Source organism: Eptesicus fuscus, chromosome 19 (genome assembly GCF_027574615.1).
Source record: "Eptesicus fuscus isolate TK198812 chromosome 19, DD_ASM_mEF_20220401, whole genome shotgun sequence".
NCBI classification, from domain to species: domain Eukaryota; kingdom Metazoa; phylum Chordata; class Mammalia; order Chiroptera; family Vespertilionidae; genus Eptesicus; species Eptesicus fuscus.
The window spans coordinates 38,511,460-38,521,588 of record NC_072491.1 but is presented as its reverse complement, the minus strand read 5'-3'; the positions used below and the strand labels follow the sequence as shown (position 1 = coordinate 38,521,588).

The window sequence follows — 10,129 nt, the reverse complement described above, 5'->3', positions numbered from 1 at the left end:
TCCCCGCCTCCCCCCCCGCTCCCCCCGGGCTGGGAATGGAATGGAACACACCTGTTTTCGGCTTACCCCGGGGACACACCTGTTTCCAGCTCTCGCTGAATTCAACCTGGTGCGGATTTGCGCGAGGGGCTCCTGCACATACACACCGTGTGCATGCGTGTCCGCGCGCGCGCACCCCGGGCCCACCCTGGGGGAGGGCGCTGGGGGTGCCTAGCGCACCTCTCCGCCGGCCCCCGCGGGCCAGCACCGCTCCTGGGGCCCGCGTCTCTTTGTTTGGCTGTGGCTCAGCCACCCCTCCACAGAGCAAAGCAATTTTCGGTTTCGCTAGACACTGGGCGCTGGGACTTGGTGTGGGCCGCGGCCTCAAACGCTCCGAGCGGGTGTTTGTCATTGAAGAGTTCTTTGGCGCGGGGGTTATTTTTAGTGTTGGGAGTACAGAGGCCGGCACGTTGACCTTTCTGCGGCTGCTCGGGCTGGGAGTGCGTGTCTCTAACACATGGGGCAGACAAGGATTCGCATCCAGGCGCGCACACGTGCCTGCACACAAGTGTGTACACACATTTCTACACACTCCCCCCCCCCCCATTTTTTTTTTTTTAAATTGGGAATGCATTGTTTGTTACACACACACACACAAACTTTTCTTTGTTCTTTCGGGCATTTTCTATTTTGAGTTAATGGAGTAGGAGTACCAAAAGGTTGCAATTAGTTCGCTGGCCTAAAAGACACTGCCTCTGAGTCAGAGCTGCCAGGTTGATCATTATTAACATATAAAAGCAGATGCAATGTTTATGGCAAAAGGGGCGGGGCGGGGGCAGGGCCTCCATAGACAATGAGGGAGGGTCTCCGCCAACCGCCTGCTGTTTATTGTTCCCGCACTAGAGGCTGCCTCCTGCCGCCGCCTCCAGGGCTCTGCTCCTGGCTCAACCCCCGGTCCCACTTGGGACACCCCGAGTCCCTCCGCGCGGGCCCCCGGGGCGCGAAACGCCAGCCCTAGCCGCCGCCGTCCTTTGCTGACCTCCCTGTCTCTGCTTTACAGGTTGGCATCTTTGCTCCCGGGGGTGTCGCGAGCCGAGGTGGAGAGGACAGCACGCCTCTGGCCCAGCCAGCTGGGCGGGATGCGTCGCAGGCATCAGCGCTGAGCATCCCCACGCTGGGTACCGGGCGGGCGTTCTCGCTCCGGGAGGCGGGCCGAGAGGCGGCGGCGGCGGCGGCGGCGGAGGGGATGCGCCCAGGACGTCCAAAGCTCCTTCTGCGAGCTACCACCCCGAGGTGGACCCGGAGCAGAGCTCAGCGCAGGACCGCGAGGACCCCTGCCCCCTGGGGCGCGCGGCTGCGAAGAAGCTTCGGGGTTGCGTCTGCGTTCAGGATGCCCTGGGCACCTCCCTGCTGGTGAGGATGTCCTGCTGCGCAGCTCTGGATCCCCCAGCCCCTGTCCGTGGAGGGCACGACTGCGTGGGCCCGGCTTCGGGCCCTCCTGCCGGTGGATGAAAAGCGCGGGAGTCCTTGAATGCAATCAGCGATCGAATCTAAATTCTGAGAGCCATGGAGGCAAGCACCGGGCTGCAGCCCCAGGCGGGGGAGCCGCCGGAAGCCCCGGCCCCAGTGGGAGCTGTCCAACAGAAGCGCGAACCAGAGACCTTTAGGTCCAAGAGTTTACCCGTCCTGAACAGCGCCTCCTGCCGGCCAGATCTCAGCCCTGCGGGTGCAGGCGCCAAGCCGGGCTGTACGGATGCTTCGGGCCCCCAGGAGCTGAAACAATGCCTGAGCCGGCTGGCGTCCAGCCCCTCCGCCCCGTCCACCTCGGCAGAGATGGCGGGGCTCGTGGACTGCAACCACAGGGTGGACATGGGCAAAGCCATGTCGGTGTCGTCCACGCTGGCTACCCTTCAGGGGAGAAGGTGCCTCTATGTGGTCCTCACCGATTCGCGCTGCTTCCTGGTTTGCATGTGCTTTCTGACCTTCATCCAGTCGTTGATGGTCTCTGGGTACCTGAGCAGCGTCATCACCACCATCGAAAGGCGCTACAGCCTGAAGAGTTCGGAGTCCGGGCTGCTGGTCAGCTGCTTCGACATCGGGAGCCTGGTGGTGGTGGTGTTTGTCAGCTACTTTGGGGGCCGGGGCCGGCGGCCGCTGTGGCTGGCCGTGGGTGGCCTTCTCATCGCCCTCGGGGCGGTGGTCTTCGCTTTACCTCACTTCATCTCGCCTCCCTACCAGATCCAAGAGCTGAACGCCTCGGCTTCCAACGAAGGCCTGTGTCAGAATGGCAACTCCACCGGGACCTTGGAGCCTCCCGCCTGCCGGGAGGACTCGGGAGGGAAGAATCACTGGCTCTTTGTGGCTTTATTCGTTTGTGCGCAGATCCTCATTGGCATGGGCTCCACACCTATTTATACCCTGGGACCAACCTACTTAGATGACAACGTCAAGAGGGAGAATGCATCCTTGTACCTAGGTAAGACTTTCCTGTCCTCTCAAATAAGCCGGAGTCAAAAATCAAAAGGAAACCCTCTCTTTCCCATTTTCCTGGGGACTTGATGTATATTTACAGACACTGTATTACGTATGTATTGTAAGCATTGCGTTTCAGTTTGGGAAAGAATCAAAAAGTTGAGAGCCCTCTGAACTAGTTTTAAGATTCTCACTTCATACTCTTTTCCCAAGTAATACAAACTTTTGGCTATAAGGTAGTGCGTCTCTCTCTCTCTCTCTCTCTCTCTCTCTCTCTCTCTCTCTCTGGAAAAGCTCTAATTTATCAAGTTTACTTTCTTTTTCTTTTAAAAATTTTTTTAAAAAAATATATTTTATTGATTTTTTTACAGAGAGGAAGAGAGAGGGATAGAGAGCTAGAAACATCTATGAGAGAGAAACATCGATCAGCTGCCTCTTGCACACCCCCTACTGGGGATGTGCCCGCAACCAAGGTACATGCCCTTGACCAGGATCGAACCTGGGACCCTTGAGTCTGTAGGCCGACGCTCTATCCACTGAGCCAAACCGGTTTTGGCTAATTTATCAAGTTTACTTTCTAATAGCTGTCCTTCTAGAAAGCTTCCAGAAGGAATAGAAGTAGCCAGTGTGTGGAGTGAAGTTGCTGCTTGCCTTTCCCATCCCCAGGAGCTTGGGTGAGGAAGTACCCAGACTACGGAAAACATCCTTCGTTGCCTCTGTACCTGCATTTCTTACATTTCGCCTGCATCACTTAAACAAACAAACTTGAACGATACCTTATGACTAGGTTGTCCTTATGTAGAAGCAACTTCCCAAGTTTATCCAAAGCTATTTTCCTTGCTGGTTGAAGACCCCTCAGTTACATGAACTTGGGAGTAGAATCCATTATTATTTTCTGAACAGCAGTGGCTCTTGGATTCGGTGAGCTGACTTGCATGAGTCAGCTCCTGGGGACAGGGGTGCTAGGGTTGAGATCAGGGTTCTCATGTGAGGCCAAGCAGCCACTGTGGCCCGTTGGAAGATGTCGTTCCTAGAAATCTGTGTGATTGGCAGCACCTTCCTGCACAAGCTGCCCCTTCAAAACTGAACTCGTAGGTGGTGGATTTGAAGCCTTGGAAAAGATGAATAGCAGCTGTGCTGGCTATGATATTTGTTTTTCTGTGTTTCTCTACTGTAGTCCAACTAAAAGAAGAGAAATGATTTTACTTTATTTAAAAAAATGGCAAATAAGCAAATACCAGGCACATCCAACAACTTATCAGCTAGGTGCTGATAGGATCCTTGGTGTGGGGATAATAAGATTTCAAAGGACAATGAAAATGATACCCATTTAAGAGGGCTATGCTTTTTCCACAGTAAAACTGCTGTCCCCAGACTCTGTTATAGAGGGTGTCTGAACCATTTAGAGTTACTGGCCCAAATGCACTTTCACAGGAGTTTTCTAATTCATTTTTGGTATTAAATGCAAGAGAAAGAAATTTCTATGTAGGACAGAGAGGAATTAGCTTGCTTGTTGCTTTGCCTGCATGTTTTCTAACATTTATTATGATAAGTTTTCAAGCATACAAAAAGTTGAAATAAGGACTTTCTTTTATATAGCTGCAGGAGTGTTAGCATCCTAAGAAAGTTACTCATCATTCCCTAATATACTCATACTAGAGGCCCGATGCACAAAATTCATGCAAGGGACTCAGCCCTCGCAGCCCTGGCAGCTTGCCTCAGCCCTCGCAGCCCCGGCTTCGTCCGGAAGGTCGTCCGGAAGGTTGTTCAGCTGTCCGGTCTAATTAGCATATTATGCTTTTATTATTATAGACATCCACTCCATATTCAAATGTCCTCAAACCAGGAGCCAATCAAGTTCACTCGTACATTGCACTTTGCTCATTAGCATTTTGTAATCTAGAACAGGAGGTGCCTCAACATTTTTCTTTTTCCAGCCCACAGGCTTTTGAAGGGACAAGGCTAGTTGACTTGTGGAATGTCCCACAATCTAGATTTACCTGAGTATTTCCTCATGGTGTCACTCACCTGGTTCCTTCACTCCATATATTTCTTGTGTGCTGGAAGTTCAGTCTAAAGGTGTGATTAGACTCAGACAAAACAGTTTTGGTCAGACTACTTCATGGCCAGTGCTGTGTTTTATATTATTTGCACCTGGCATTCATTGGTGATGCTGAGTTCAATCACTTGATTGAGTGGGTGGTTGACAGGTCTTTCTGTCGTAAATATACATTTCTCCCTCTGAAATAAGTAATCTTTAGAGTGATGCCTTGACTCTGTGTACCTATCTCCATATTCTCACTGATCTTTGCTTCTATTTACTTTGAAAACTTGGATCTTCCTTCCATCCCACTTCTGGGTACCAGTGACACAAATTTCATCAAAAACACAGCAGAGCCCTACACGATAAACATCTACTAGTGAGAGCCCAGAAATTTAACTTTAACTCTCCACCAAGGAGAAAGACAGCAAGCACGTATTGAGTCCTTGTTCTGTGCTGGGCACTCTGCTACTTAATGGGAAGAGCAAAAATGAGGCATAGTTTCAACATCTGACGAGCTTTCGGTGTAACAAAGAAATATTGACAATTCAAGGTAGGGGTGTGAAGTGACACGTGCAAGGGGAGGGAGGTTACACAAATGGTGTTGGCTTTTCCCCTCCTCTTCCTCTCATTCTTCTCCTCCTCCTTTTCCTTTCCTCCTCCTCATTCTCCTTCTCCTTCTTCACCTTCTGCTCCTCCTCCTCGCCCTCTTTCTCCTTCTTCTTTTAGCTATTGACTACTGATTTTTTTTTTGGAAAAAAGTTTGATGAATGCCTTAGGGAACCCATGAGAATTCTGCTTCACGTTAAACAGATCTCAGTGAATGCTCCGGTGGTTTGAGTATCAGGAATCTTACACAGATTGTTTTATTTAATGTTCCCAATGACCTTATGACACGGAAGTTGATTTCCCTATGTTGTGGATGAGGAAACTGAGGCTGCGAGAGTTTTAGGGGTTGCCCCAGGGCTTCAAACCCAGGCCTGTCTAACTAACCCCAGAGCCCTTCAGCTTCCCTCCACGCTGCATGTCCTTTGGCAAGAGGCTCTGAGAGCCAACTGACAGCAAAGGCCGGGCCGTGTGCAGCAGAGTTCTCAGAATGGCCTGAAGTCATTAAAACAAGATCCTTCTCGAAACCTTTTTAAAAGGAGGCTTTATTGGTTGCTTCTGTCCGATTGAAATAAGAGGGATTACTATATTCTTAGAACATGAGCAGTGTTAACCTAGTATGATATGGATTTTTTTCTTAATAAACAACTGGTTAAATATCTTTGGTACTTTTCACAAAACTATTCTTCTTAGATTACCCTTTTAACTACCTACTCCTTTCTTAACCTTTTTGTCAGTCTTTTCTTTTTTAATATATTTTTATTGATTTCAGAGAGGAAGGGAGAGGGAGAGAGAAATAGAAACATCAATGATGAGAATCATTGATTGGCTGTCTCCTGCATGCCCCCTACTGGGGATTGAGCCCGCAACCCGGGCATGTGCCCTTGACCGGAATAGAACCTAGGACCCTTCAGTCCACAGGCCAAAGCTCTAGCCACTGAGCCAAACCAGCTAGGGCGATTGATTCTATTTTTTAAAAATATATATTTTTATTATTGATGTCAGAGAGGGAAGGAGTGGGAAAGAGAAAGAAGCATCAATGATGAGAGAGAATCATTGATTGTCTGCCTCCTGCATGCCCCCACTGGAGATCAAGCTTGCAACCCGGGCATGTGCCCTGACTGGGAATCGAACCATAACCTCCTGGTCTACAGGTCGGCGCTCAACCACTGAGCCACACCGGCCAGGTCACATGTCCTATCTAAGAAAAGGATAATATGCAAATTAACCGTCACTCCATCACAAAGATGGCAGCGCCCATAGCCATAAGATGGCGGCGCCCAGTCCTCTCAGCCCCGCCAGAGTCTCCCACTCCCATGGGGGCAGCCACTGAGAGCAGGCAGCATGAGCGGGCCTGGCGGAATGCTTGCTTTGTCGCCCCGGCGATGAGGCAAGCATTCCGCGCCCGGCCGCGGATGGGCCTCTGGGCTGCGGAGAGCCTCTGGACAGCGGGCGCAGAGTGGCCAGGCCCCGCAGAGAGCTACTGGTGCACCGATTCGTGTGCAGGGCTACTAGTCTTTTTACAATTGGAAAAAAGGCAAGAAACACTGTGTAGGAAATCACCCCTTAGGATCATTGTACCGGGAAATCCGAATCAGTGTTGCAGCAACATCATATTCTGACTGGTCGAACTTTCTGAGAACCCAAAGTCTTGTCACCAGAGCTTTCTGCATGCCAGCCATTGATGACGACCTTTCCTTAATGTGTGAACATTTATGTAATGTGTGTTTGTGCCTCATGTAACACAACAAAAGCTCTTTTGAAGTTTGAGGGGCTCTGTGGTGTCCCCGGTTTCACCACTGTGCCCGCTGACTCTCAAGGATGTCCCATGGGCCAGCATGGAGCCCCCTGGCCTTTTCTGGCTGAGGTGATTTGGGGGAAGGCAAGTTTTAGATTTTCCCGTCTGTATGGCAAAGAGAGGCGAGGGAGGCAAGGGTATTGTGACCACTAGATGTATCTGCACACTGGTCATGTTTTCTCTTTTGCTTCAATAGTCAGAAAATTCAGGCCGTTTTTTCCCCCCGCCCCCTGATCAGTATTAATAACCTATTGTAAGTGGCTGGGAGCATTAATTTTCCTGATCTTTTTGTGGGGATTTTTAAAGGATCCAATAAAGAGCACCCTTCCCCCTCACTTGAGTTCTGAGTTAAGAAATGAGTCAAAGGAATTAAACTGTGATAGACGTAAGGTTGAGGAGTATAACACATATCTTTGTGCAATGCACTTTCTGCTAATCCCAGCATTAAAGGGACTTAGCCATCCAGCCACAGGAAACGCTGCACCCCCCAGGCTGGCAGCTGGGGGTCTCCCACGTGTGACGGGTGCCCAGGTGAGACGCATTCGGAGAAGGAGCAGGGCCGGATTTTTACTCCCACGCGCATGCTCCCTTCCAGGAGGCAAAAAGGAGGAGGGAGTTGAGCTGAGCATCCCCGTTTATTTTCAAATTCATCAATTACCTGAATCCTCTTCTCCTCTCTGGGCAGGAACAGCATGGGGGGTGGGGCCGGGGAGCCAAGAAACAGGAAGAGTGGGCACACACGTACATTATCCCCTAAGACTTATAACTGTGTTTTTAATATCTGCTTTAATTTTGCTTGTCTTTTTAATAATGTGTTTATCTTTACAAGCCACATAAAATCCTTTTGGGCCATGGCCAGGGTTGCTTAGTGGTAGAGCATCAGCTCACACACTGAAGGGTCGAATGGTTGTGGGTTCGATTCCCGGTCAAGGGCACGTACCTGGGTTGCAGGTTTTGGTGCTTGCAACCAATCCAAAGATGTCTCTGTCTCCCTCCCTCCCTCTCTCTCTCTCTCTCTCTCTCTCTCCTTCCCTCCCTCCTTCTCTTCCTCCTTTCCACTCTTTCTAAAGATCCATGGAAAAAATATCCTTGGGTGAGGATGAACAACAAAAAAATCCTTCTGGGAAGCAGGCTCTGTACAAATCGTGAATAAGCACATAAAATAATCTCCACTGAAAGCACTCATGAGGAAGAATGGTACCCAAGGGATTTGGGGAGATGACCCGGACACGTGGGGAAAAGTGGGGTGGATGCAGGGCAGGGGGCGCAGCTTCATGTTAGGATGTAGTGTTTTACAGATGCCTGGGACAGTTAATGTGTGTCAGGTGGGCAGGGCTTCTGGACCCTTAGCAGCCACAGAATTGACAGCAGCTGCCTGGGGCCCACTTCCGCCTGTAAGACAAACTAGTTGGCCCAAGATGCTGAGAAACAAACTTCACATTCTAACTGGAGATAAGAAGGGTTTGCGCTTCATTGTGGAAACGAAAGTGGGGTGCACATCGGTGTGTTCAGCCCACCTGCAAATAACAACAAACAGCCAGCCTGTTGGTAGCATTTCCGATATGCTTTTGAGTTCTGTTATTTAAGTGGTTCAAAACTGTGCTTCTGAAACTTGAAACGTGTGGGTGAATCCCCAGGGTGTCTTTTCAAAGCCGAGATTCTGCTTCTGTCACTCGGGGGTGGGGTCTGGAATTCTGCGTTTTTATAAAACTCCCAGGTGAGGCCAGTGTTGCTGGTCCGAGGGCCACGTTTGGAGCAGCAAGAGTCTAAAGGCCACAGATCCTTGCCTCTGTGGACAGGTGGGGCGTCTCTCTCTGGGCTGGGGTGGGAGCCACGGTTGGCAAAACCAGCTTCTGATCGAAGTTTTACTTCATCAGGAAGAACCCCACCGTCTCTGACTGCATCTGCAGAAGCAAGATGTCCATTTGGGGTGTTTCGTGACCTGGGGCTACTCTTTTGAATTCCACAGTAGTGTGAGGTCAGTGACAGAGAGTGGCCTCGGACAAAAGATGTTCATTTTGACATTGACCTAAGGAAGCACCACTTTCTTTATTCCGCCCACCACCCTGCGTGCTCAGTGCTGAAGGGTCTCTCTTGGGCGGTGCAACTCTGCAGTCAGAGAGAGGCCTGTGAGCTCACCTTGTAAGGCCTCTTGCTAAAAGAAAAGCAGACAAACCCATGGCCTTGGCTTTGCTTTTTCCCCCCTCCCATCCCACCCCCCTCCCCAAGCATGCCCCAACCCCCTGTTGGACTTAACCGTTGGATAGGCTCATATGCATGCACACAAGTCCTTTGGTTGAACTCTCCCCCCCCCCCCACCCTCCCCTACCCTCCCTCTGAGGCCCGATAGTCCGATCGATGCCTCCTTGTTTCTGGTTCTGTTCTTGTTCCTCAGTCTATGTTGTTCATCATTTCCCCTAAATGAGCGAGATCATGTGTCACTAGAGATATACTTATAAGAACTGAATGTGAGACGAGCAATAATAGTTATGCTGACAGGCAAATGAATCAGTCTGTAGTGAGTTTCTTTCTGGACCAACAGTTCTTTTGAGACCCAATTTCAATGTCCACCAGTTCCTTATGTGTACATGTCAGCACTGACCCCTCAGCTCTGGATGGTGGACAAATGGTGGTAACGGAGGTCCGACTCCCTCTGGTTTGGTCTCGGCCGGACCCAGGGGCACGGCTTCACCCGGGCCCGGGACCCAGCCTCACCCGGATGGATCCAGGGGCACACGGCCTCACCCGGACCCAGGATCCGGCTTCACCCGTACCCAGGGGCGCAAGGCCTCACCCGGACCCAGGGGCACATGGCCTCACCCGGGCCCAGGGACCCAGCCTCATCCGGGTCCAGTGGCGCGTGGTCTCACCCGGACCCAGGATCTAGACCAGTGATGGGCAACCTTTTGAGCTTGGTGTGTCAAACTTCGCCAAAAAACTGAGCATAACTCGGGTAGTGTGTCACTTTGAGGAAAAAACATTATTTCGCAAATGTTTCATCCTCAGGAGCAGCAAATGTTTCATCCTCAGCATGCAGCCGCCTCAGCGGCCGCGTGTCATCAGAAATGGCTACGCGTGTCAGTGCTGACACGCGTGTCATAGGTTCGCCATTACTGTTCTAGAAGTTTCCGCAGTGAAAACTGCGAGTTTGGTGACAGGCGATGTAAAAGCTGAGTGAACTGGAAATGATTTGGAGACTGGGGATCAGAAGTTTTCCTTTTGCAGAAGGTGAT

At 50.8% G+C, this 10,129-nt stretch overlaps 1 protein-coding gene across 1 annotated transcript in view; it reads left to right on the top strand.

Annotated features, from left to right (window-relative positions):
- Positions 1-1,375: 1,375 nt before the first annotated feature.
- The window catches only part of SLCO5A1 (solute carrier organic anion transporter family member 5A1), a 102,738-nt gene continuing 93,984 nt past the window's right edge, over positions 1,376-10,129 (top strand). Inside the window, exon 1 of the mRNA XM_008150355.3 lies at positions 1,376-2,455. Within this exon, the coding sequence (XP_008148577.1) occupies positions 1,546-2,455 (910 nt within the window). The 5' untranslated portion in view covers positions 1,376-1,545. The remainder of the gene's footprint in view (positions 2,456-10,129) is intronic.